This window comes from Benincasa hispida, chromosome 1, assembly GCF_027475165.1.
Source record: "Benincasa hispida cultivar pf3 chromosome 1, pf3_genome.v1.1, whole genome shotgun sequence".
NCBI lineage: Eukaryota > Viridiplantae > Streptophyta > Magnoliopsida > Cucurbitales > Cucurbitaceae > Benincasa > Benincasa hispida.
Window position 1 is genome coordinate 34,226,987 of NC_143478.1, and position 25,833 is coordinate 34,252,819.

The 25,833-nt window shown below is 33.5% G+C and overlaps 4 protein-coding genes, 1 long non-coding RNA gene and 1 other non-coding gene across 8 annotated transcripts; 3 read left to right on the top strand and 3 right to left on the bottom strand.

Annotated features, from left to right (window-relative positions):
• Positions 1-193: 193 nt before the first annotated feature.
• Positions 194-5,650, top strand: RCF3 (RNA-binding KH domain-containing protein). The gene is made up of 8 exons (XM_039035490.2): positions 194-1,358; positions 2,395-2,865; positions 3,074-3,322; positions 3,538-3,783; positions 4,347-4,426; positions 4,613-4,721; positions 4,805-4,931; positions 5,323-5,650. Exons 1-8 carry the CDS (start codon positions 672-674, stop codon positions 5,340-5,342), a joined length of 1,989 nt encoding a protein of 662 aa, XP_038891418.1. The 5' UTR covers positions 194-671; the 3' UTR covers positions 5,343-5,650.
• A 1,525-nt stretch (positions 5,651-7,175) lies between these two features.
• Positions 7,176-9,918, top strand: PTAC7 (plastid transcriptionally active7). Its single transcript, XM_039035499.2, has 4 exons — positions 7,176-7,355; positions 7,516-7,584; positions 7,674-7,739; positions 9,368-9,918. Exons 1-4 carry the CDS (start codon positions 7,317-7,319, stop codon positions 9,701-9,703), a joined length of 510 nt encoding a protein of 169 aa, XP_038891427.1. The 5' UTR covers positions 7,176-7,316; the 3' UTR covers positions 9,704-9,918.
• Positions 9,919-10,850: 932 nt separating this feature from the next.
• TAP38 (thylakoid-associated phosphatase 38) lies at positions 10,851-15,024 on the top strand. 2 transcript variants are annotated; one of them, XM_039020970.2, is made up of 11 exons: positions 10,851-11,535; positions 12,093-12,221; positions 12,324-12,426; positions 12,991-13,101; positions 13,505-13,584; positions 13,709-13,762; positions 13,916-14,032; positions 14,133-14,187; positions 14,307-14,339; positions 14,438-14,484; positions 14,705-15,024. In XM_039020970.2, the coding sequence occupies exons 1-11, from the start codon at positions 11,228-11,230 to the stop codon at positions 14,829-14,831; spliced, it is 1,164 nt and encodes a 387-aa protein (XP_038876898.1). In that variant the 5' UTR covers positions 10,851-11,227; the 3' UTR covers positions 14,832-15,024. The 2 variants fall into 2 exon arrangements, with proteins under 2 accessions (XP_038876898.1, XP_038876905.1); XM_039020977.2 differs by having other exon boundaries at positions 10,982-11,535; positions 14,311-14,339.
• A 449-nt stretch (positions 15,025-15,473) lies between these two features.
• On the bottom strand, positions 15,474-16,226 carry LOC150038399 (uncharacterized). Its single transcript, XR_016530477.1, has 2 exons — positions 16,048-16,226; positions 15,474-15,764 (listed from the first exon to the last, which is right to left on the bottom strand). It is a non-coding gene; the product is annotated as an uncharacterized LOC150038399 (long non-coding RNA).
• Positions 16,227-17,773: 1,547 nt separating this feature from the next.
• Positions 17,774-22,809, bottom strand: LOC120071993 (Calcium-binding EF hand family protein). 2 transcript variants are annotated; one of them, XM_039024423.2, is made up of 6 exons: positions 22,087-22,809; positions 19,783-19,885; positions 18,717-18,782; positions 18,461-18,616; positions 18,287-18,383; positions 17,774-18,187 (listed from the first exon to the last, which is right to left on the bottom strand). In XM_039024423.2, exons 1-6 carry the CDS (start codon positions 22,565-22,567, stop codon positions 18,062-18,064), a joined length of 1,029 nt encoding a protein of 342 aa, XP_038880351.1. In that variant the 5' UTR covers positions 22,568-22,809; the 3' UTR covers positions 17,774-18,061. The 2 variants fall into 2 exon arrangements, with proteins under 2 accessions (XP_038880351.1, XP_090171348.1); XM_090315222.1 differs by having other exon boundaries at positions 18,461-18,598; positions 22,087-22,716.
• Positions 22,810-24,996: 2,187 nt separating this feature from the next.
• On the bottom strand, positions 24,997-25,067 carry TRNAG-CCC (transfer RNA glycine (anticodon CCC)). Its single transcript has one exon. It is a non-coding gene; the product is annotated as a tRNA-Gly (tRNA).
• Positions 25,068-25,833: the final 766 nt, after the last annotated feature.

Below are 25,833 nucleotides of genomic sequence, written 5' to 3' on the forward strand. Positions count from 1 at the left end.
TAATCATAAAAATATTTATGAAAGGATTATCCGAAAAGAATGAAAAAACTCGTAAATTTTACTAAAAACCAAAAAGTAGTTTGATTTAACGGAACGGTAAGATTAAGTTTGATTTAATGGAACGGTAAAATTAAGTTTGATTTAACGGAACGGTAAGATTAAAAGAAAAAGGACGAGGGGGAAAAAAAAGGTTGACACAAACGGCGCCGTTTAGGAGCAGTGGAGTATTACATCACAGACAAAAGAGAAGTAAAGCAAGTAAACTGTGGAAGGAAGTGGTGAAGCCGATGGATTCCTATTTGCATCATAACTTCCCTTCTTCTTCTTCTTCTTCTTCTTCCTTCTCTTCCTTGTCTTCCTCTTCTTCTTCTTCTAGGGTTTGTAATTTCAACAGTCTTATCGGACTTTCATTTGGAAACAAGCAGAAACACGGAATTGAAGGAACGGAGTGAGTTCTGAGGTCATTTTAATTTTATTTTTTTGGTTAGAACACAGGAACCTAACCTACTTACGACTTAGAGATATTGAAACCCTTTTACTCCACCAAATTGAATACAAACTGGACAAATCAAAGCCACTGACATCGAATTTGTTCTATGGCCGGAATTGCTTGGCATTGAAAAGAACTAAGCATTTTTTTTTGTCAATCCAAAACCCTAACATTTTGTGATATGGAGAAGTCTAGATCTAAGAGAAACTATTACTATGATCACCAAGACTATGATTCGGAGTCGATGGGTAGAACCAGACCTCGTTACAACAACAATCACTACCCCAATAATAACTATCGTCACCGGGGGAATGCTGTTCGACCATCTAAACCTCAAGACCAATCTCTTATGGTCACCACCACTTACAGGATACTCTGTCATGATGCTAAGGCCGGGGGAGTTATCGGCAAATCTGGTAGTATCATTAAGTCTATAAGGCAGCATACCGGCGCGTGGATCAATGTGCATGAGCTTGTTCCCGGTGATGAGGAGAGAATAATTGAGATATCGGACACTCGGCGGCGGGACCCGGAAGGTCGGATGCCGTCGTTCTCTCCGGCTCAAGAAGCACTTTTCTTGATTCATGAAAGGATTCTCGAGAGTGAAATGAGTCCTGGGTTTAATGGAATGGGGTATGGTCCTGAGGATGAGGAGGATGATTACGGTGGCGTTAGAGGAGGAGCTGGTGGTGGCGTTGGCCGTGTGGCGACAAGGCTTGTTGTGTCTAAAATGCATGTTGGTTGTTTACTTGGGAAGGGAGGAAAGATAATCGAGCAAATGAGGATGGAAACTAAGACCCAGATAAGGATTCTACCTAGAGATCACAATTTGCCTCGTTGCATTTCAATGTCGGAGGAGATTGTTCAGGTTTAGTTTCTGAACACTTCAGTATCTTGAAAGAGTACCCGCTTTCTTGTTGCTATGATAATTTTAAAATTATTGAGCTTGGAATTCCTTTTGATTCAAGCTGACTCCTCTACCTCTTCCTCAGTCCCGGTGATTCTACTCATTCCGGGTCAGGTTCAAAGGACGCTAATTTACTTTTTGCATGCTTAACCGAAGTTGCTAATTGTGGGTGCTTAGAAGTTAGAACATGTTAGAACGTTTAATATGACTACTCAAAATGGTATCTATGAGCAGTTTAATAATGAAGTGATGGGCTCTTTGAATCTGCTACTGCTCTGTATTTGCTTCACTAGCTATTTAAGAACCTAATAGAGTTCGAGCTGAAATCATGTGTGTTTTCAAATTTGTTTAGATAAGCTAGTCAAATTGCCAGACACTTTTTCTTTGGGCGTCTCATCTTCTTGCATATTTAATTGTTTGGTCTTTTCATCTGCTGATTCCTATTGTTGAATTAACTTATTGAGTTCCAATGCTATATACAATGTCCAGGAAGTCTGTTCTTTTCATTTCTAGTTTCTGTTTATTTGCCAGGGCACCGGTCTACAGTTTTACCTTGCCCTTAATATCATTTGGACTTGTTAAATATTCAATGAAGATACAAGAGATGGTAGTCTTTCGTTTTTTGTATCTTTGCTTATAATGTGGTCTTTTTTAGCAGGTTGCTTTAAATTCTAGTATTTCACAGATTGAAGGTTTAAAAGCTGTATTGAAATAACTTATGTAAGGTTTGTGTTCTATTAGATTTGAATCGGAATTCCAGTTCTTGGTGCCAAGTTTGACCCCTCATCCATCTATGATAGCTAACTAACCAGGGTATAGATAACTTAAACACGATCACTGACTTGATGCAAAATGAATTAAGGAAAACGATATGGGGACAGGAAAAATTTATGTTTCCTTTTGTTCTAAGTTCTCATGACTTCATTATTCCTTTCGTTGAATTATGAACATCATATATATTAATTACTTTCCCTTTGGGGTTTATAACCCTCTGTAGATTGTTGGAGATACAAATGCTGTAAAGAAAGCTATAGCTATTGTTTCATCACGCTTGAGAGAGAGTCAGCATCGTGACCGTAGTCATTTCCATGGGCGTCTACATTCACCGGAACGTATTTTCCCTCCTGATGACGATTATGTTCCACATAATGCACGGCGATTACCAATGGATGGACGGCCATTTAGACCACGCATGTCTGCTTCTAATACAAGAGGCAATGACTATTCCAACCGTCAATCTAATTTTTTGGTGGAGCCTGGGGCTGTTCCTGTAAATGACAATATGATGCCCTTTTATGGTGAGGACCTTGTATTTAGAATATTATGCCCAATTGATAAGGTAGATAGTGTAATCGGAGAGTCTAATGGAATCATAGAATTACTTCGGAATGATGTTGGTGTGGATATCAAGGTTTCTGACCCTGTGACTGGTTCGAACGAACGGATTCTTATCATTTCCTCAGATGAGGTACTTCAACTTTCTTTTTCCTTATTAGTATTATACATCATGATTTACTGTTCCCAAGGGTCAAATCACTTGAGTATGGCTCCCCTAGCAGAAGATATATTAGGAGTTATATAAACAACCATTGAACTGACTTTAAAAGTTATGATTTCCATTTATATATTCATCTTTTCCTTGTTTAACTTTCTGTTTTGAAAATTTGAGTTCTTAGGGTCCAGATGATGAGCTTTTTCCAGCACAGGAAGCTTTGTTACACATCCAAACTCGCATTGTTGATCTTGTTCCTGATAAGGATAACATTGTAACTACTAGGTTACTTGTACCATCAAGTGATATTGGATGTTTAGAGGGAAGAGATGGATCATTGTTAGAGATGAAGAGACTAACTGGTGCAAATGTACATATTGTGCCAAGAGAAGACCTTCCCATGTTCGTATCAGGGGCAGATGAGCTTGTACAGGTTTGTCATTGAACAAATTGATAATTTATTAAAGATGCTTAATGTAACTTATTTTATTTTCTTTTACTTTTTATATTAAATTCTTCCTAAATTAGCTACAGAACATGGCCCTGAACGTTAAAAGTTAGCTGTCTCTGAACCATCATATATCTGGCTGGTTCGAGCTGATGATTTTGCATTCTGAATTCCTAATTCCCTAACTGCAATTTTTGTAGATCATAGGGGACATAAAAGCAGCTCGAGATGCACTTGTTGAGTTAACATCAAGATTACGGAATTACCTTTATAAGGAGCCGTTCCAAAAAGATGCAAGCCCTCCAGTCTCAGTTCAGGCCAGTTTAGGACTCGAGGAATCATCTTCAAATAATAATGCTGTAGCTCGTGAAGTTCATAGTGGAAATGATTCTTCAAGCACAGCCTACCAAAACGTGCAACCTTTTGGAACAGCACACCTTCTAAAGGTTACTTGTTTTCTTATCTTTTTTCTTATTCTCTCTTGACAAGGGGATTCTTTCTTTTCAAAACAGTCTCTTCTCAGCCTTTGTGAGTGGAGGCACTTTCTTTCTTTGAATACAAAACTATTTCAGAGTAAGGTTCTTCTGGAAACTGCCTCCTTATAAAATTGCTCTCTTACGGTCATGTAGTAAAAAACTTAAAGGAGGTCCTAAGCATTCATGTTAAATCCCTTGAGGCATAGGTCACCAACAAATTTATAAAATCCAATCTGCCAATTGTTGTTTTTAGTAGTCCTATGGTGGTTCAAGTTCCAATCTTGTGAGAATGAAAAAGTCAGGTTACTTTCTTTGCACGTGTTTACCAGAAAAAAAAAAGTGTTCTGGCCAACCTAGGTGAACATGGTTTTGTTTATGGATCTTCTTATATGTTCCTTTTGCATTATCATTTAGGAGTATATATTTCTTTTTTAACATTCCTGGAGCACTTCCGTAAATTATCTTGCGTTTTAGTGCACACCTCTCCTGAGACTTTGGTTATGGACCAAAATGATTCAAAATATCATTTGCAGGAAACTGGAGGATCAAGCAATGAAACTGGTACGCAGAATGAAAATGATCGACGTGAAGATTTGCCTAGTGGGTTAAATAGGTAGAACTTCATCTTTCTGCCATGCTGATCCCTCTCCTCCCCTATTTCTTTTGGATCAATGGCACGATATATTAGCTACATGATTCTGTGGTCTAACCCTTCCTGTCTTTTACACTCTTCTCTCAAGTCTTAGTTTGTTCGGCTTCTTTTATAAGTTAGATCAATGACTGTTCATTCACCTCTTAGGATCCCTGTGCCGCTTGTCACTCGGAGTACACTCGAAGTCGTGATACCAGAGCCAGCAGTCCCCAAGCTTATAACAAAATCAAAAAACAAGCTCGCTCAGATCAGTGAGGTGGTATTGGTGAAATTTTGACAAACCCTTTGCGTAATATATTAAGAAAATGCCTCATTGGCTGATGGTTTTGGCTTTCACAGTTGTCCGGAGCCAATGTTACGTTGGTAGAAGATAGACCAGATGTATCCCAGAAGATAATTCAAATATCAGGCACACCAGAGCAGGCTGAGAGAGCCCAGAGCTTGTTGCAAGGCTTTATTTTGAGCTGTAAGTCTCTCACTAACCCATTTTGTGTTACATTTATAATTGTATCTAACCTTTGGGAAATTGTCAAAAATAACCCTAAAATATTTTTCATCTTTCACAACTAGTCTCTTTTGGAAAATTTGTTGAAATAGTTGTTTTCGGTCCTTCCGAACCGAGATCAACCCCGAGATTTGAATAAAATTTTGACTTCTTTTTATCGTACAATCCAAACTATCGATACTTTTGGGTTTTCTCAGGATCAATCTTGGTTGGAAGGATGGAGAAAAACTATTTTAATGAATTGCCAAAAAAAAAGGTTCTAGTTGTGAAATATGAAAACTTTTGGAGGTTATTTATAACCATTTCCCTGACTTTTTCCTCTACATTCATTTATTTGTTTAACATATTTCAGTGCAAGAAGATGGTCCATAACCATAAGTTGTGGCCATTTGGTTCTACACTAAACTTTAGTTGGCCATAAAAGGTTATTGCCCCCACCAGGATCAACTGTATTATTCAGGGGGCTCTTGCTCTCTTTTCAGCTGTTTTTCTTGAAGAGCCATGGAGGAAGACGGAGCAAGATTATAGCCACTGCCATGTAAATTTGAAATGTATAAGAATTTTCATTCTTCACTTCTTCTTTTCTTCCTTTTGCCGTTCCACAAATATTCATGTTTGTATTGTAGGAAGCAATATCGGTATCATTCATCTCAATAGTTATTGAAATCTAATTTTAAGCAGCTGTTAGTTTTTGTTAAGCTTAATTATGTCAATCATAGGTAAAGTGCAAATTTAGACCATTTCATGGTTGTTGTCTATTGTATTTCAATTTAAAATTTTGAATTCGGATTTTATGCAATGTCTTGACTTTTTGTTTTCTTTTTTAAATGATAACTTGATTGATGGTTATGTACCCTTTCTGAAGAAATAAAACTTGGTTTAGAACATACTAATAATTAGTAAAATATACCTTGATTTGATAAGTAGATTGATTAATAAAATTATTGTTTTTTCCCTGAGCAACTACAAAAAAGAGAAGACCAAATTTAACGTAGAATTGAAACTCCAAACCTTCCTTTTCTGCATTTTTGCGATAGCACTCTGTTTCTCGGATTGGTTGAACCAATTTGTTGCAAAATTATACTAGAATTAAGGATTTTCTTTCTAACTTCCAGTCCTTTTTTATTACTAAAATTATAAGTCTCATCCATGAAATTTTGCTAATATTGAGCTTAATTTTGTTACACAAAGGACTAAATATAGAATTATCATATCCCTCAAAAGGTTAGACCTCAAACTGAGTTCTTTTTGTATGGATGACTCCTTTTTAGGGTTCGAATGAAAAATGACCACTTTGTTTGAAATTGAATTAAAATTGGTCTTCTGTTCGAGTCAACATCTAGTAAATTTACTGATCGACCTTGAGAACTATCCATGCGTTGCGAATCTCTAATCCTCGATGATCGTTGCTCTACGTTCTATGCTATATACTCGCTACTTGATGTTCTATGTTCTACATTCTATGTTTGATTTAGAAGTTTATACTCGCTACTTGATGTTCTATGCTTGATTTAGAAGTTTACTCGATGCTCTACATTCTATGTTATATGCTTGTTATTCGATGTTGGATGCTCAAAGAAATGTATAAAAAATAAAAAAGAAAGAAGAAATACATAATAATAAAAAAAGAAATAGATGAAGAAACGAAAAAAAAAAAAAGAAACAGAAGAAGGAACGGAAAAAAAAGAGAAAGAAAAGGGAAGAAGAAAAAAAAAGGGGGGCCCCCCAAGGCTTACAAAACGAAGAAGAAGAAAGATTTAAAACGTCTTAATTTTCATTTGAGGGGCCCTATGTACAATTATTGCCCAATCCATTACAAGAAATAATAAACAAATCTGTTGAAATACATTTTGGTTCCTACACCAAGTTTGTTTAATTTTAATTCAAAATACTTTTAATTGTCTAATTTTAACGTGATACTTTTAATAAATCTTAAATTTAATTTCTAATATTATTTAGTTGTTTTAATTTTTTTATTATCTATTAGTATTTTTATTATAAATTTGGATAACATATTTATTTATTATATTTCTTTGTATAAAAAATTATTTAACCAATTTAGATTAGAATTATCTTTGAAAACTAAATTTAAAATTTATTAAAAGCACACGAACTAAAATTGTATAATGTAAAATATACAGACTAAAATTGAACAAATATTGACCAAAATGTGGTAGTTTAACTAGATGATGATGATGAAAAAATATCTGATAATTTAGAAGATGTCATTTTTCAGAACTTTTCCGAGAAGGTGGGTTATTTATCAAACAAATGGAAGTTTTGGGAGAGCTTGGGTTTATCGTCTGGAAGTAAAAGTATCATTTCGAAAATGAAGATAGGACAGCGATGAGTACTCCAATCTCAACACTCTCCTTTGCTTCGCCTGTAATCACTCTCTTTTTCGTTTGATTCTTCTCCCAATGATGTCGGAAACTTCAATATGGATATTCTGTTTGATCCTTCTTTTGATCTTTACCTTCTCTTCCAAAATTCATCCTTTTTTTTTTTTTTTTTTTTTTTTGCTTATGTTGGGGTTTTCTTTCAGTTGTTGCCGCACAGGATTGAAGTGAAGCCTCGAATTTCTCCTGCCTTTAACTTTCGTTCCCCGTTTCAGGTTAACATTTCACAGATTTTCTCCACAATTAACTTACTTATATTCTCTTCGCCTCTCAATCTTCGTGTTTTTCTTGTTTACGTTTTCAGGTGGTCGCTAGAAAACAGAGAAATGGTGAAGGTAGTGGCCGGCGAGTGTGGCGACGAAGAAAATTGGTATGGTGAACGTGTTCTGTTCTTTCTCTTAATTTCTCCCTTACCCTTTATCTTTTGTTTCATTCGTCCTCCATTTCACGTCTCTCTGAAACTGAACGAGTCTTGCAATGTGTTACTTCGACCTAAATTTCCTTTAATGAAACAAAGAAAGTGAAACTGTGGAGGGAGTATAGTTTGTGTAGGGATATGTCGTTTATTGCAACTGCCCGAAGCACTGGGAGCTGGAATTTCTCTCTTTTGTAGACTCTTTTACTCATCATCTCGGTGGCTTTTGATAGTAAATGCATTTTTTTTTTTTTAAAAAAAGTATAATAGCGGTAGGTAGATTCTAACCATGAACTTGTTGCTAACATTTTCGTATGCTAGTTGAAATATGCTTGCTTTGGCGAGTAAATGCATGTTACTGCCTCTTGTTGCTTTTGATGAAAACGTACCATTTCTTTGATTAACCGACATTGGGTGTGTAACACTTGCCAACATTCCTCTAGCAGGGCCTCTAGGTTCTCTTTTTATGTTTATTTTTCCTTAATATGTGGTTTCTTCTATTAAGAGAGAGAGAGAGAGAGAGAGAGATTTTGTTCATGCCTCCTTGTGGTTAGTGTTTCTTTGCTATTAGCATTGTATCTGAACTAACAGTTTACAACAGAGATGTGTGTTGGAAAAAGTTAATTTGGGTTATTTGGTGATTTCTGTGGCAACTTTTTGAAGATGTTATGCTTGTTATAGCTTCTATTATGATTAATACAGCCCAATGCATGGTGTTTTATTGATAACTATCTAAATGTGGAAGTGTCATAGATGATTCCTCTTTCCAGTCCATCAAACTTTGGTGATTAATGATGATTAGGACACAAGCACCATGGGTAGTTAAAAACACTATAGTATGTGGGGTTCTGGCTTCATGGCGGTATTCAAATCCTACAAGTTTTTTTGTAACATGGTAGATCAGGCAGTTGTCTAGATGAAATTTGGTGAGACAGGTAAATTGGCTCTGATACTTCTAAGAAAAGTAATGGTGATTTTTAAAAATAGAAAAATAAGGGAAACTATTTATCCAAAATAACAAAATTTAATCTTTTTTGATAGAGGCGGATAGAAGTTTAACAATATCTATCAGTGATAGAAAATGATAGAAGTCTATCATTGATACTATAATAATAGAAATTGATACAAGTCTATCACTAATAGATGTCGATAGATGTTTATCAGTGTCTATTAGTGTTTTTTTTGCTATTTCTGTAAATAGTTTGACATTTTTTTTACATGTGAAAATTTCCCGAAAAATAATGACATGGACTGTACACAGTGTAAGATTAGGTGGAATGAAGGATACATTGAATGATTGATCTCCTTCGACCAGACTTTTGCAATTTTACTGCTTGCTATTATTGGGATGCAAACTATGTGATATTCCTTGGATGGAAAGGTGTAAATATTGGGAGTTTCTTAAAACAAATAGAATTCTGAGATCGTTTTGGATTATAGACAATAAAATTGAAGCCTGAAATCTTTTTTTGTTATGGGATGACTTTGGCGAGAATTGATGAAAATCATGTATCATTATTTTGAAAGAGTCTGTTATTTCGTGGTTGTCGACATTAAAACTTCGAATTTTGTTCCTTATTCAGACGAAGAAGGATGACATGTCGATCTATAAAATGGATCGAATCCCATTCCTTGAAGAACAGGTAAGGAAGGTAAAGGAACAGGGGAAGCTCATAACAATGGACATTGAAAGACTATTATTATCAGAGGACAATCGCTTCGATTTTGTAAATGAGGTTGCAGCTGAGGCTAAGGAATATGTTGAGAGCAATCGTGATGAATATGGAGGTTCCAAGAAAGCCATTCTTCACGTTCTTAGCAACCGAGTGAACGATGCAGGGTTTTATCGGCCAGATGCTTATGCAGAAGATGACCCATTTAAACCCGGACCTCATTTTCTGAAACAAGAATATACTTGAAGAAGCTGATTACAAAATCAAGTTTCTTATACAATGACTGTCAATGTATTAATCTGGTTTTTCCAGTTTTTTCGCCAATGCCTGTTTCTCTTTAGATTAAGAATCCGGGTTCGTCGTATAGATAGCCCTATTTTGAAGGTTGGAATGAAATTTTAGATGTAAAAATGCATGTAAGGTCAACTTTTTCTTACAATTCATACCTCTTAAGACTGCTACTTTTCTTTTTGTTCTGTTCATCAAACATCCCCAGAAAAGGGAGGGAAGATTCTTATCAACGAACTTATGAAGCCATCAGAAAATTTCGTTTACCTACTCCATTTGTTTTCCATCATATAAAGCAATTAAAAGGGCCTATGAAGATAAATATAATATCATGTAAAGGAAATTTTAAATGGGGAATGGAAGAAGAATGTATTGTTGAAGTGAGTTTATTGGTCTCAATCTATTAGACATTTTAAAAATAAGTTTAAGAGTTAAATTTGTAATTTAATCCTAAGTTATTTTAAAACGTTAACCAAATTTATAAGGAAAAAAACAATGGTCAAACTAAAAAATCAGAACTTGGAGATGTGGATGAGGTAGATGTTTGAAAATTTTGTTAAAAATAATTCTAAAATGTTATTATCTTATACCGCTAGCACCTTTTAGAGAACTTATTAGAATAGTTTTTTTCGATCTTTTTAGGTCGAGATCGACCTTGATATTCGAATAAAAATTTAACTTTTTTTCATTGTACATCCAAACTTATTTTTTTTTCTTTATTAGTGGAATCTTGGCCAAGACGAAGACCGAGATTGAATATAATCTCTCGATGCAATTTTTTCAATTCTTACGTAATCTTTTCAAATCTTCTTCAAATTCTCAAATCATATAACCAATTTTTGTTTCTCCAGTTGTGTGAATTGAAATTTCCAAATAGATTTACAAATTTCTCGTTGTTTCCCTTCTCGAACGATTGTGAGGCGGTCTACAAAAGATAATGACTCTCAAGGAGATAGATGTGCAGATTTTGCTTGGAAAAATATGTTAAATTTTAGGAAAAATTACATACGATCCCAATTTTCTTCCTAGACTAGATTCTAGAAGTAAAAAAAAAAAAAAAAAATTGATGATTTGGATGCCCGATAGAATTTGATCTTCTTTCGTTGAGATTTCATCGAGAAAATTAAAAAAGTCGATGTAAAGAAGTTATATTTTTATTCGAATCTCGAGATCGATTTTGTCTATGAAGGATCAAAAGAAATTATTAAAACGATTTTTGAAAAAAGAGTGTTACTCGGGCAATTTTCTAAAAGGTTTTGATGTCGGACCCCAGTTGGTGATGGTATGGTGTACGTTCATCCCCTTGTCCATGCTGTGGGCACTGGCAACATTCAAACTACCTTAAAATATAGTATCTGATCCGTTAACCCAATTAGAGGCCTTCCTTCATTCTCTTATCTTTCTCTTCTTTAACATAATTTCCTTTACTGTATCTCAGTCTCCGAGTTTCTTCAAGAGTTTTTGATTTCCCGATTCAGCAAAATGGCTTTGCTGAGTCCTCGATTGCATAGATTCCGCCTAACCAAGCTCCACCATGCCTCCGCCTCCAAACCCACCAAAACAACTCAGCTCACTCTCACGAGAAAAACCAGATGCTGCTCTGCCATAGCTATTGATGCTCCATCTTCTTTAACAGATGCTGCAGGAATCAGATGGGGTTCCACTACTCTGCAAGGCTTGCGGGAAGAAATGGAAGACGATGCTGTTGTGCGGTCTGATGGTTTTAATGGCTTCTTGTTTGCTGCAGTGTTCGATGGCCATGGTGGCTATTCCTCTGTCAAGTTCCTCAGGTGGGGACAATAACAGGGCAACTTCTGGTGAAATCTTTAGGGTTCTTTTTTAGTTCAATTTGACCTGTTAATGTATCAATAGTAGAATTGAGACGATATACTTTGATTTAACCATAATTTTGATGTTCAGCAATAGTAAGTCATAATCGTTAATCATCATCATGACACAAAACCGATTTCTGAAAAAATGTGTTAAGATGGGTTTATGTATATGTGTTATGAAATTGACCATCAAAGAAAAAAGACAACATAAACAGTAAAGAAATTGACACAGAGATTTTCGTGATTCGCTAATGGTATTAACTATGTCTGTGGTAGAGGGAAAGAATAATTGTATTATTGGACAGAAATATTTGATTACATATTAAGAGACACTTTTAGGGTTAGAGAGTTTATATATAGCGCACCCCTCTAAACCCCATGCTTGATCATTCGAAACGCCAAATAGCTAGTTCAAGGCATTCCGACAATATGGATGTTACCAGTGTTCTCATTTTGGGATTTTCTCATAAATAATGGCTTTGACAATTGTATTGGTGTAAATAATGTGCCAACAGGGAGGAGCTGTACAAGGACTGCGTAGCAGCTTTACAAGGTGGCCTGCTATTGAATGAAGGGGATTTTGAAGTGATAAGAGCGGCTTTGGAGAAAGCTTTTGATGATACTGATAAGAGATTACTCCTTTTGTAAGTTAAAAATCCAGTTTTAGTTTCAGTATTGGCTTGGTTATATGCTCTCAATGCAAATCTAATTCTTTATTTGACGTAATTTTGCTCTACTTTTTAAAGGCTTGAGGCAGCTGGGGAGGAAGATGAATCTGGTTCCACTGCAACTGTTGCATTCATTCGAAATGATGTGCTGTTCGTTTCACATCTTGGTGACTCTTGTATTGTAAGCATTGACCCGTGAATCTTCATGCCATTTATAAAACCTGTCTATATTTCAAGCATTGTCATTTGTCGTGAATCTTCATCGACCGCTGAATCTTTAAATTTTCTAGTTCGGAAAGCATGAAGAAATAAAATGAAAGCTTGAAGGATAGCAACTTGCTTAAGACATTCACTTAAGTTTCTTCTCTATAAGTAAATATGTTTTTGAATAATAAATTCTTTGGAGGGGGATAGTGTCCTTCCTACGGTATTTGGTATTTGGTCCCTTGTTAGATTCTCTGTTTCCCTTTGGGCCTCCATTTCCAAGGGATTTTTTTTCCCAATTATTCGCTAGGTCTCAATTTACTTGACCAAAGCGCCTTCGTTTAGTTGCTCCCTTCTTGTGGGCTTGCAGTTTTACTATGTCTGTGATATTCTTTTATTTTTTCTCATGAAAGCCCTGTTTTTCATTTTAAAAAAAAATGTAAATATGTTTTTGAAGAAAAGTATCTTGTAAAATAGAACAAGAAACACATCCACGGACATCAAAGATCTTCTTAGTTCATAGTTGGTTTGTCGATGGCAGGTATTATCTCGTTCTGGAGGAGCACAGGTGTTGACTAGTTCTCATCGGCCTTATGGAAATAACAGCACTTCGCTACAAGAAATTAGAAGAATTAGAGAAGCAGGTGGATGGGTGTGTGTTTCTCTTGAAATTGGCTGCATGTTTCGTTTTACTCTCATAGTCTCTAGTTCCATTAGAAACTTTGCCTGAATAATATTTAAGAGAAAAAGAATTAGAAAAAGAAAGCAATTAATATTATTAAACAAGTTTCTCTTCATGCTTTCTTTTTTGGAATTTAAGCAATTAATATTATTAAACAAGTTTCTCTTCATGCTTTCTTTTTTGGAATTTAGTTTTATCTGAGTTTTCATATATTAGATGTTTAAGCTCATTGTTGCTCACTGTCCTGTTTGAAATACAAAATGCTGCATATGCTTACATTACTCAGTCATTCTGACATGTTGAAATGATGACTGTCAATTTCTCTTTGGAGCATTGAAATTTAGATGCTCATTACAGCTTTTGGTGTCTTTAGATTGTTAATGGGAGAATCTGTGGGGACATCTCTGTATCGCGTGCATTTGGTGACATACGATTCAAGACGAAGAAAAGCGAGTTTGGTCCTTTTACTCTTTTCTAATATTCTCCAGCTCTAGGATATTTCTTTCTGTTAAGCCAGTAATAATATACTTGTACTGAGTATCATATGCCTCTCCTGATGGCTCATTCTGTGTGAAAGGATGCTACACAAAGGAGTTGAAGAAGGGAGATGGTCAGAAAAATTTATTTCTCGGTAGGTATGCTTTATGATTCCTCACTTCTATCATCTTTATTTAATTTTTCGATGCTTATTGTGTAGTGTTTGGCTTGTTTTATTTGTTACAGATTGCTAATTACAGATTACTAATTGACTTTACAAGGCAATTTGACCGTAAATACTTTTCAGTGTGCAGTTCAATGGAGATTTGGTTACTGCATCACCAGAAATTTTCCAAGTTACGCTCGGATCAAACGTCGAGTTTATACTGATGGCATCGGATGGCCTATGGGATTACATGAATAGGTCTGCTGGGGTTCAATCATTATGTTCAGAAGTTAATTTATGATTGTCATCAACTTCACTCTAGACAGACTAATAACTGCCATTTTGGGTATTGTTTCAGCTCTGATGCGGTTATGTTTGTTCGGAATGAACTTAGACAGCATGGCGATGTTCAGGTGTACATCGTGTTACCTGTATTCTTTTGCACACTATTTTTTTAGTGTACCATCTATCAATTACCGCGTCTGTTTGCTTGTGGTTCATCTTCTAACTTCTCGTTAACATTGATTTTCAGCTAGCTTGTGAAGCCCTCGCCCAAGCAGCCTTGGTACTTAACTCATACAACTTGATTTGTTTTAAAGCTTTCAATTAGAAGGATTTATTTTGAAATTATATTAAAGAAAATATTGTTTTTGTATTGCGCAGGATAAAGGGTCACAAGACAATATCAGCATTATCATGGCTGATTTAGGGTGAGTATCTGCTTAAATATACATAATATTTTCCATAAGAGGACAGAGGAGTGTTGAGTTATATTGGTAGGGACTAGGCATTAAAAATATAAAGTTAAAATAGCTTTGCTTGTTTCCAAATGCATGTAATGAATAAACATTCTTCTGAGAAGCTAACTGATATTTAGGGTGGGTATTTGCTTAAATATACAAATATGATTTAAACTAACTGGCAATGCAGGCGGACAGATTGGCAAAATTTGCCCCTTAAGCAAGACAATGTCATATTTGAACTGGCTCAAGCTTTCGCTACGATCGGACTCGTTTCTTTAGGTATTTGGTGGGCGTCCTCTAGTTTCTCTCTTTAAAGTTGCTGTCTCCCACTGTTGTATAATCAAGTTCTTCCATACTTTTCACCTGTAAAGTGTAATTGAATAGTCATAAAATGTATCACATCCTAGCTAGTTTAGTCAAACTTTAACATACCTTCACAAGAATTGCAAAATTCTTCTTTCCCTTTCGGTATAAATCGTAAACCGTCGTTCTTTGGTTTTCATCTTCCATCAGAAGTAACAGATGTCTTCAGACTATCCAACCACTTCCCATACAAGATCAAAAGCTTGAACGTTTAACTTCTTTGTCTTGTTGTCTTGATGGGAAGGCTAGGTCAGAATGGCTTAAATTATGACCAGCTCGGTCTTAATGGCAACATGTGGATCATCAGTGGTTGTTTTGTTTTCAATATAACAATTGAAAAATGAAATAGCCATTCTATAGTAACAGGAAAATGAAACAGCACACGATTATCTGGTTTGAATCTCTTATACACAGCTGGTATACTGCCTACATATTAGTTGCTATTTCACTTCATATAGTCATGATCTGGGTTGGATTTCAAATAAATGGAAGTTCAGAAGCTCTTTTCTTTCTAGTTTCTTCACATGGAGTATCATGTATTGTTTGAAATGAGGACCATATTAGGTTAAAAAGTCTAGTGCAGAAGACAGACATTTGATTCCTTTCTCATATGATTGCATTTATTCCTCTGATATTAGTATTTCTACCACAAACTTATCAGTTTCATCCCACAAAACTCACTTGGATTACTACGGCCTTAATACAAGCGCACCCATTTGACCATTTCCTCCTCGTTATTTGGTTAAGGGAAACACAGGAATCTCAAAGTCCGATGGCTTTCAAGTGCCAGGTTTCAAAGGCTCATGCTTACGGTTCGCTTCAGGATCATCATAATCGCCTCTGTCAATCATCAAATGCTTCCTCGTCTCCATTTTGAATCCATCCTTCATGAAAGAAAATATTACTGCTAGATAACCATTACAGATAGTGAAAATTACTCAGAGTGGACAAAACAAGGTCCAGGTAAGAACAATTCATAATGAGTGAAGGAGGAAAAATATTATCTAGACGGGTAAACAGATTGATCTTAAAACAGCAATGCTTAATTACTAATGCAATAAAACAAGCTCGTATTTGCTACAATGGAAGGAAGGTAAAGAGAGAGGTTATGTTTCTCTTAAGCTATGGCAAGGAGAAATTTCTGTGAAGTTGCAAAAATGATGTTACCTGAAGAGAAAGAACAGAGGAAAGAAGAGGATAAGAAAAAGAGGCAGAGGTTTTGGAAGCCATGAATGATCTTTCTGTTTCTTCATTTAAGAAAGAAAGGTAATGATATTTAAAGTTGCAGTGAGTGGAAAGGGAAGAACTGGAGAAGACAGTGAAATGGATGATTATGTGTTGCATCCATGAGTTAAGTGCTGCCTGTCTGCTTTTCATCAGACTCAAACATGATTTTTTTTAAAAAGAAAAGAAAAGAAAAGAAAAGCATCAATCTTAGCAGATACATATGAAGTCAACTACAAGCTTTTATATTAATGGCTGAAAATGACAAACCAAGTACCTGCATGTGGACTCCATAAATACAAGGACTATTTGGAAGTGGAACAGAAGAAAATTATCTCAAGGAATTTTAAAATAATAATAATAATAATAACAATAAAACCCTACAGTTACACCCTTTTTTTTTTTTCGAACCTTATTTGCAAACATGGTTAAAAAGTTGAACAATACTTGATTATTTGAGTGTTCATAGCACATCTGATAGTCGAGATTCAAAGTAGGTGATTACTAAAGACAATCGAGTTTATTTATGTACTTTCAACCAGTAGCCCTACCAATAGGGAAGTTTCTTTTGCAACATATCAAGTTGAATGCTATAACTCTATAAATCTAGTTAGCATAATGTACAAATCAAATTTTTTGAAATAATTTGATTATATTCAAATTAGTATAATAAATTTTGATGTTTCTTGGATTCTCAAAACTGGAGTTTGACTATACATAATTCCACATTGATTTGATAGGTAGAGTTGAGTTGGTCTAATGCTAAAAAAGCCATCTCGTTCGAGTAAAATAGTTTTATCGAATTGATTCGGAGGAGTACTCACATTTTTTTTTTTAATAAAATATATTAAGAAAGAAAGAACAAATCAGAAAGAATGTCTTCGGACAAAGTAAAAGACACATGGTCCAAAAACAAAAATCCCAGTAAAACTCTCCACTCTACAAATCACATTTTGCTCAAAAGTAAATGGGATTTCCAAATTATACTAGCAACTAATCTTTGATATGAAGCATATTGTTTTAGGTTAAACTGGTCATTTTCTTAATAAAATAAAAAAAAAATAAAACAATACAATCAACACTATGGAGTACAAATATATTTCAGGGCTGGTTGCAATATAGGAAAATGACCAAAATAATGATAAATATAGCCAGAACAATGTATAAAAATAGCAACATTTAATTTCAATTCATACAAAAAAGTCTAAAAAGTTTACGTTCCCACGATTTCCCAAAAAAATAAAGCACACACGCACAAGCAACTTGAAAACTAGTGCAATCTAATCCGACATCCCAAGATCCACGTTCTCACGATCCATGCATTTTTTCCAAATATCACACGACCTTCTTCCCTGCGCGGTTCTTCCTCCCGCTAATTTTGGAATTGTGGAAAATGGGGTTTTTGGATTTTTTATATGGGTTGGACTAAAATTTTACTATTTTTATAAATTGTTTTAGATTCGACTGCACATTTTGCTATATTTGCAACCAATCCTCAGGCCAAAAGTTTCATTAGATAGCAAAAGTTAGAGATTAAAAAAAAAATCCATTGTTAAAGAATATATGGGTTGGACTAAAATTTTGCTATTAAAATAATACGAACAAGAAGATGTTTTGATTTCAGAGGAAAAAAAAAGATAAAAAGATAAAATAGGAATTATAAACAAAATAAAGGATTCGAAAAAAAAAATCAATAAAGAACAAAGAATTACAATAAATGAAATTGAAAAAAAAAATGTAAAATGGGGGCAGGAACTCTCTATCACAATTCCTGGTTGAAAATGAATCAAAATCCAGAGGACTGGGTTAGTAAAGTTGTAATCCAATCCAAAATTAATCTTTTTTTTAATATATTCTTCAAGTAAAATGTAAATGCCTAACAGCCTAACACAATTCCTCCCCTGCAACCCACCAAATGGAATCTAAAACCTAAGCTTCAAAAAAGGGAGAAATAAAATCAAAGTTCATCATGATAATCGTCTTCACTTTCGCCATTGTTATTTTCATATACTGTGCTGTAGAAAACATTGTCATGATTAAGCATCTCATCAAGTGTCAAGTAGCCATCTTTATTGTCATCAGCCTGCAGTGTTCATTTTAATTACCACATCAATTCACTTCTTTTCTTCAATCATCTTTAAGTTTGATTTTTCTTAATCCCTTCAAATCAACTACTAATTACCTTATTAATCAAATGACTTGTGTAATGTTGAGCATAAGACACTTCTCCAGGATGAAGATACTGGAACAATGGCCTTAATTCTTCCACTGACAATACCCTGCACAAAAATGAAAAATATTAACAAGAAAAATGACTCACTGCCATTAATCAAACCAAACAAATGCATTGCCATACTCGTCCTCGTCGAGATCAAGCTCATCAAACTTCTCTTCAGCGCTTGGTATGTCTTCGCCTTGCATTTCGAATTCGATATAGCTCTTGTATATACCATATGCTTGGCGAAGAAATTCATCAAAACTGAGCTTTCCATCACTGTCATGGTCCATGCGACTGCATATTAATTAAACAGAAGATGATGGTTTGGTTTTTCCATTTCTATGAAGATCGAGAAAAGTTTATGGCTACAATAACTATGGAGAAAAAAAGTTACTTCATTTTCTGTCTCAACAGCCAGTTTTGTATTCGGTAATTGCTGCTATCTTCTGGGTGCAGGAAACTGCAGGATACAAATATCTCATATCATATTTTTTTTTGTCAGGAAACACAAGTTTCAAATTAAAATAACATTTCTCCTTTGCGTACTTTATCACTCTTTAACATTTTCATCCATTGTATTTTCATCCTTTCATTTTGACTCAAGCTACTTTTATAAACATATCCAGCTTTAGTCTTTACAGTTAATTATCCAGTTAAACAATATATGCTAAATTTTTTGAAAAATAAATGTTCTTTGTTTCAAAAATTGCAACACTATACTTGAAATAGTATAAACCGAAACTTGAAAGTTGACCTAAAATATGGACTAAGAAACATAGATACATACAAGACAAGGATAGGACATGATCGCCATATTTTAAAAATCTAGGACACAATACAATAAGGGTACGTTTAGTAAAATATACATTTTAAAAAATATATATCATTTTTATACCAAAAGAAAATTTATGCTTAATGTATTTCACACTCGAAAGTTGTTATTATTGTCACATATGTGTTTTTTTAATCTACTCAACAAATGTTCTATGCATATCTAACACATTTGTTGCACTAACAAGAGTCTGATAAGTGTCCAACAAGTGTCAGAGTGTCTAAGTGTCCAGCGTAGATACGCTAACCAAACTAAAGTGTCCGTGCTTCTTAAAATGCAGTAAAAAAGAAGACATAGTCTCATTTAGAGGTCAAGGGTTCAATCTATAGAGACCCCCTTATTAGGTATAGTAAAGTACACCTTTGTTTAAGTATAAAATAAGAGTCAGTATAGTAGTACTAGTAACTAGTAACGTCGGTAGTACTAGTAACCAGTAACATCATGTCAGTTTTCTACATCAATTTATTTTATATTATTTAATTGTTAATTGGATAATTAACGTAAAAAACTGAGTCTGAGACACATTTACAGGGGTACAGGGCAAAAATGATTGCAAATGAAAATACAAGAAATAAAAGGTTAAAAATAGTAAAGTACACCTTTGTTTTTGGAAGAGGAAGATCATTACTCTTTCAGTTCATCAAAATTTAGTAAGTTATTTTGGTCAACATCGGCATTCGTGAATTGCTTTCTCCACCATCCAGCTTCTCCATACCCCGTTTCATTTCTTGCTGTTTCATATAATTTACATACGGTATTTTATTTCAGTCCCACAATGTGTGTGGTTACCAAGAAAATAATAGCATAAATAACCAAAAATACCTTCAACTTTCTTTTCGCTTACTTTAAAAAAATATCCCTATCCTTTTTAAAATTATAATGTTACCCTGATGTTTCAAAACTCCCATTTGACAAACCGTTAGAATATTGGATGAAAGGACATGTCTAAATATGTCCTTTATCTAAGATAGTGTTTTTGTTACTATCACACATGCTAATTTTCCAAACAAAATTGTTTTTACACAAGAGTGGTTGCCTAAAATGAAAAGTCAACTGTATTCTTTCCATTTTTTAAAGAATATAAATATTTTTGATAAAGGGGCAAAGTTGAATGGTATTTTTCTTTATTTATTAATCTAGCTTCTCTGTTATGATCTAAGGAAATAATTACCTTTTTGGTTCCGACAGATTTTAGGTTCAGTTTCAAGGAAAATTTAACAAAAATGGCCCATTTGAGTTTTCAATTTTGAAAGTGGACCTATTTTTAAGAAAATTGTTTTGGGAACTCTATAGTAGAGGAAATGTCACAAATGCCACTGTTAGGGTCCAATCTTTAAATTTCTACTATTTCCATCTTTACCTCTACTCAAAATTTTCTTCGTCCATTGAATTTGAGTTTTTGGTTAAGTTTTTTTAACTATTCAATTAATTTTAGTAAAAATTGAGTTTTTAAATCTAAATGTTGAGAGTTGAAAAAAAGGTTTTAACTTTTAATCAATTGAACGTCTTTTTTAGAAAGATTAGAAAGAGAAAGAAACCTAGATTAAAAAAATAATCTGGCCGAGATTCATGAATTCCGATCGAGATTTCGGTCCACATTGATGAATTTCGATTGAGATTTTGGTCCGGATGCATATTTCGATAGGAATTCATGATTTCTGCTTTTATTTCCTGACTTTCTTTTCCTTTACTATATTGTTTCTACAATATTTTTATTTTTTTTTTATTAAACCAAATAGTTCTTATTGAAATAATTATTTTTAAAAAATCTTACCAAATTTTCTTTTATTTCATCGATATCAATTTTTTATATCACAACCAGAAATTTGTTTTAAAAATTTCCGTTTTATTGTGATAGAGTCCAAAGGCCGGTCCAAATCCATTTTAAGAATCGATCTGGCCTATGGGCCGTCCTATTTGAGAGATCGGTCCGTCAGGCCGTCATTAGACCAACTCAAATATGTGTGCATATGTATAATTCTCCATCTATTACATTTTATATATTAAAAAATTAAATTTTTAATTTTTTTTTAAATGTACTTAGATATATCATACTTTTTAGTTAACAGTAAAATTTTAAAATCTTAAAAACTAATAAAACTTTTTAAGACAATTAAACCCTAAACAAAACAATATAATATTAATAATTTTATTAAAAAAGTAATAAATAAAATAAAATACGAAATTAATAAATTTTAATATTACTTCCTTAAGAAAATCTAAAATATATCTATATATATCTTTAAATAATTAATATTCAAATGACTAATCCAACAGATAGATCCAAATTTTCGACTAAAACTTTGATCCAAAAATCCAAGACTACGGGTCGAGTCATGGACTTGACAATTGAAAGTTGCGTCGGTCCGATTCAAGCCTAAATAATACCTTAAACCCTTGAACGTGGGTCAAGCTTGGATCGGCCCGGCCCAATGATGAAGGCAAGATAGAAGTAGATAAAATAAAGTTGGGTGAAACAATTTAATTTTTTATTTAAAATATTGGCGAAAATTTGGAAGAATGTTGATAAAAATTGAGGAAGATAAAAGGTATAAAAGAAACTTTACCTATACGCTGACATCATCTTCATAATAAGGGATCCAAGAAAAAATAAAAGATTGGTCCATTTTCAGAAATTAAAACTGAAAGAGCGCATTTTGTCAATTTTCCCTGGTTTCTATTTGATCCCAAATTTCAAAATATTACACTTGTTAGTTGATAGGTTCTGAGTTTAATTTTAATTTATTTCCCTAAGTTTTAAAATTTTAATATTTTGAATTCTTAAGTTATACTTTTTACCTATTTTGAAACAGACTAATCTAAACTTAAAAGGACCGAAAAACAGTATTATTTTTGGCTTTAATCTATCATTCTAAATCAGTAAATGGGAAGTTCTTGAACAATCAATATCATTCTAAACGAAAAGGCATACCAATATCTTCCTCTGTGAACTGCGGCAGATATTCATGGAATGAAATAGCGCCATCTCCATTCTTGTCATTGAACGCCAATTGTTTGCCCGTTCTGTAATTCAATCTTTCAATGGCTTGCCCAGTAATCCAATCGCTCAACTCCTCGTAACTGATAGCCCCATCTTTTGGCGAATGATCCAGCAAAGGAAACAACACGAGCAGCCTCAAGGAAATGTTCAAACTCCCTTCATCGTAATAATGTTTGCAATCATCACGAACCTGATTTCGCTTCGCAGAATTTTGATTTTCCACTCCAATCGCATTTTCTTCTGCTAATCTTTCCATTTCTGCGAAAAGAGGATCAAAAGTAGGGGTTCGGAATTTGAAACCTAGGCGACGACTTAGTTCTTGATGCTTCCAATCTTGTAAATTGGACGGAGAAAATAGGAAGAAGGCGGCGAAGGCGGTGGATATAAGGACATAAGCCACCGCCCTCCCCATTTACCGGTGCCGGAAAAGACGATTACCGGAAAAGATTGAAACCCTAGGTGGGGTTCCAATGCATCGGGAAGTTTCTTTTCGATATCGAGGGATTTGCAATAATATTGATGGGTAAAATGATTGTCCAGAGAAGCCATTGAGAAAACAGTAGTGAAAATGAGGGGAGGCTAGGGTTGGGGAAGACGGTGAACGGAGTACCGTTCACTACGCTTGCAATATTAGGCAATGGCGGAATCAATTCTGAGGCTGAGAGCAACGGCCATCTTCCCATTCATAATACCAAATCAATTGGTAAACAGTTTTTTAAAGAAAAAAAATTAATTCTATTTCCTTTCCGTTTCTAATTTTATATAAAATAATTTCATTCATAGCCTAATTAAAAAAAATAGTAGATAACAAAATAGAAATAAAGTACTTGTACCATCAACTTTGAGGTTAACGATTTGATTCATCTATCCTATTATTAATTTTTTTGATTTGTTATCTATTTTTTATCAATATTTTCAAAAAATCAAACCAAATTTTCGAAACTTAAAAATATGATTTTGTGTTTGAAATTTGAGTAACAATTCAAGTCAACTTAAAAAGATGTAAATTATTATAATAAATTGAAAAAAACAGAGTTAACTTTAAGAAATTAAGAACGAAATATTTGTAAAACAAGCCTAAAGTTTCCACAATCAAATTTAATCTCTTTATTCTCCATCTTGTTTAGTTTTAATGCTAAAACATGCCAAGAGAATATTACCTAGATCAATTCTCAATTTTGAAAGCTCAAAACTCATCCAAAATTCGATTAAGTGCAGTTTATCTCCATACTTCTCCTTTCTTTTACTCACAAAAATAATAATAATTAAACAATAGTGCCACTTTTTTCCACATCTTTCTTGTACTTTTTTTTTTCTAGACATAGAAAAACACAACCTTAAAAAAGATGCAGAATATTATAATAAATTGAAACAAAAAACTTAATTTAAAAAAATGAAGAACGAAATATTTATAAAATAGACCTAAATTTTCAACAATCAAATTTAGTCTCTTCTATGCTAAAACATGCAAAGAGAAGATTATCCCGATCAGTTCTCTAAATTTTGAAGTTCGAAATCCATCCAAAATCCAATATCTTTCTAGGAATGATTAGAGGCATCCTATCCCATATTTTTCCTTTCTATACAAATAAATAAAAAACAATAAAATAAAAAATTGTGCCACTTTTTTCCCTATCTTTCTTATATATATATATATATATATATATATATATATATATTCAAATTTCAACAATCGACCCATAGAAAAAAAAAAAAAAAACAAATAAAACATTTCTATCTCCTAATTAATTACATTAAATAAAAAAGGAAAATGAGGAGAATGAAGACTAAAAAGTTTGGAAATAAAAAGTGAAAAAGTCTTCAAGCCTGGAGCAAGCCTCCATTTCTTGCAAAATTTCTTGCCCAAATGAGCATCGCAGAAGCAAGCAGCAAGGTGTTGCATTAATTTCCATTTTGCATTTGCTGCTGTGTTTGGAATACTCATTTGAGCAAGAAACATTGCAAGAATGATAACAAAAATTTTACATCTCTCTCAAATCAATATCCAGCAATTTCATGTAGTTTGGTTTCATATATATAAAATAGAAATCAGAGAGGTTGAAATTACCAAAAGACACATGAATTAAGCTAGAAAATGGTGACAAAAGTGGTTCTGAATGCCAGGCCAATAATTTTCTCACATGATCCAATTATTTTGGCATAGGATTCCTTTGAACAACAATTGGCAGTTGAATGTTGGGTAAGAAAGGACCGAATTTATCTGTCAAGGGAATTTCATATGCTATTGTGGAATGGCAGCTGAAAAATGGTTCAAAACCCAACAAACTTTCTCTACTCTTTTTATTATTCATTTCATTTTCTTCATGTGCAAATGAGTTTTCTTTCCGATCTAACCTGGAATAAAGAGAGCAATGATTAGGTCAAACTTAAGCGGTATATCCTCTCTTTTTACCATTATTTTTAAAAAGAAAAATAAAAAGTATCACATGACACATTTTTATCGGGTGTTAGTTGAATTACATAAAAGATGCCAATTGCATCTAATTTTTTTTTCATAAACGTTCTCTCATCTCTGTTTATAATTTTTAGTTAAATATACACTTGTATCATGTTCATTAATCTAAACATAGATAAATGAATAAACATTTTAACGATAGTTCATCTTTCATTTTATAATGATTTAACTAAAAAAGTCAAATAAGTAAATGACTTATAAGACTCAAAATTAACAAATGAAAGAGTTATTAGACGTTTTTAAAAGTTCAAATACTCATTTGATACAAACCACGTACAGTTGCCAAAAAGAATAGTGAGTGAGCTTTATAAGATATTATTTATGCAATGAATTTGCCCTCTAAAACAAAAAAAGAACACAAATAATGCGCATCCGGGGAATCGAACCCCGGTCAGTACCGTGGGAGGGTACTATGATACCACTACACTAGATGCGCCTCTTTAGTATCAAAGGTAGAAAAACTTATATATTATTTTTTGTTTTTTTAGAAATCATGCTCTCAACCTTCCTTAAAACTTAAAATGCATATTGTATTTGAGAGTAAACTTAAAAAACCTCTAAAAACAATTAAACAAAAAACATTAGGGGGCATTTGGATCGGTGGAATACAATTATGATCTTTGAAATTCTAATTACAATAGAATTGAAATATTGAAACTCGTGAGGTTGAGTTTGTTGTATTTGGATTTCAGGTTTAGTTTTGGTTGTTGTGTTTATTATTATTATTTTAGACTATTTAAAAAAAATCCCTTCATGTTATTTGAGTTTGCATTAGAAAACTTTCTATTTCATTGCTCATACTAACTTTTTATATCAGAGAGTCTTGATATCTAATTTTGACTTTCACTCTACTAACTTGCAATATAAAATATATAATCTAGGAACTACCTTGTATTGGTTTAAAAACATTTATCATATTAAATAATGTTGATTTCAATGAGTTAGAGTATAAAATTAGACTAATCAAATTGTGTGACTAACGATTTGATGAATCAAATTTATTGTTTGATGAGTCAAATTGTGTCTCATCAAACAATAAATTTACATAAGGAGAGAATATATGGGCTTGAAAGTAGGGATGTCAACGGGGTCGGGATAGGCAGGGATGCACTCCCCATCTCCGTCTCCACCCCATTCCTCGTTTTTTATTTTTTTATTTTTTATTTTTATTATTTAAATTTAACTAATTTTAGTATTTACAT

Coding starts and splice junctions, on each gene's coding strand:
- TAP38 (XM_039020970.2), top strand. CDS start 11,228: ATGGCTTTGCTGAGTCCTCGATTGCATAGATTCCGCCTAACCAAGCTC. Junction 12,427..12,990: donor ATCTTGGTGACTCTTGTATT/GTAAGCATTGAC, acceptor TGTCGATGGCAG/GTATTATCTCGTTCTGGAGG. Junction 14,485..14,704: donor ATTATCATGGCTGATTTAGG/GTGAGTATCTGC, acceptor CTGGCAATGCAG/GCGGACAGATTGGCAAAATT.
- LOC120071993 (XM_039024423.2), bottom strand. CDS start 22,567: ATGGGGAGGGCGGTGGCTTATGTCCTTATATCCACCGCCTTCGCCGCC. Junction 19,886..22,086: donor GTTCACAGAGGAAGATATTG/GTATGCCTTTTC, acceptor TATATGAAACAG/CAAGAAATGAAACGGGGTAT. Junction 18,384..18,460: donor CTTGATCTCGACGAGGACGA/GTATGGCAATGC, acceptor ATTTTTGTGCAG/GGTATTGTCAGTGGAAGAAT.
- PTAC7 (XM_039035499.2), top strand. CDS start 7,317: ATGAGTACTCCAATCTCAACACTCTCCTTTGCTTCGCCT. Junction 7,585..7,673: donor ACTTTCGTTCCCCGTTTCAG/GTTAACATTTCA, acceptor TTACGTTTTCAG/GTGGTCGCTAGAAAACAGAG. Junction 7,740..9,367: donor TGTGGCGACGAAGAAAATTG/GTATGGTGAACG, acceptor TTCCTTATTCAG/ACGAAGAAGGATGACATGTC.
- RCF3 (XM_039035490.2), top strand. CDS start 672: ATGGAGAAGTCTAGATCTAAGAGAAACTATTACTATGATCACCAAGAC. Junction 3,784..4,346: donor GAACAGCACACCTTCTAAAG/GTTACTTGTTTT, acceptor TATCATTTGCAG/GAAACTGGAGGATCAAGCAA. Junction 4,722..4,804: donor AGCTCGCTCAGATCAGTGAG/GTGGTATTGGTG, acceptor TGGCTTTCACAG/TTGTCCGGAGCCAATGTTAC.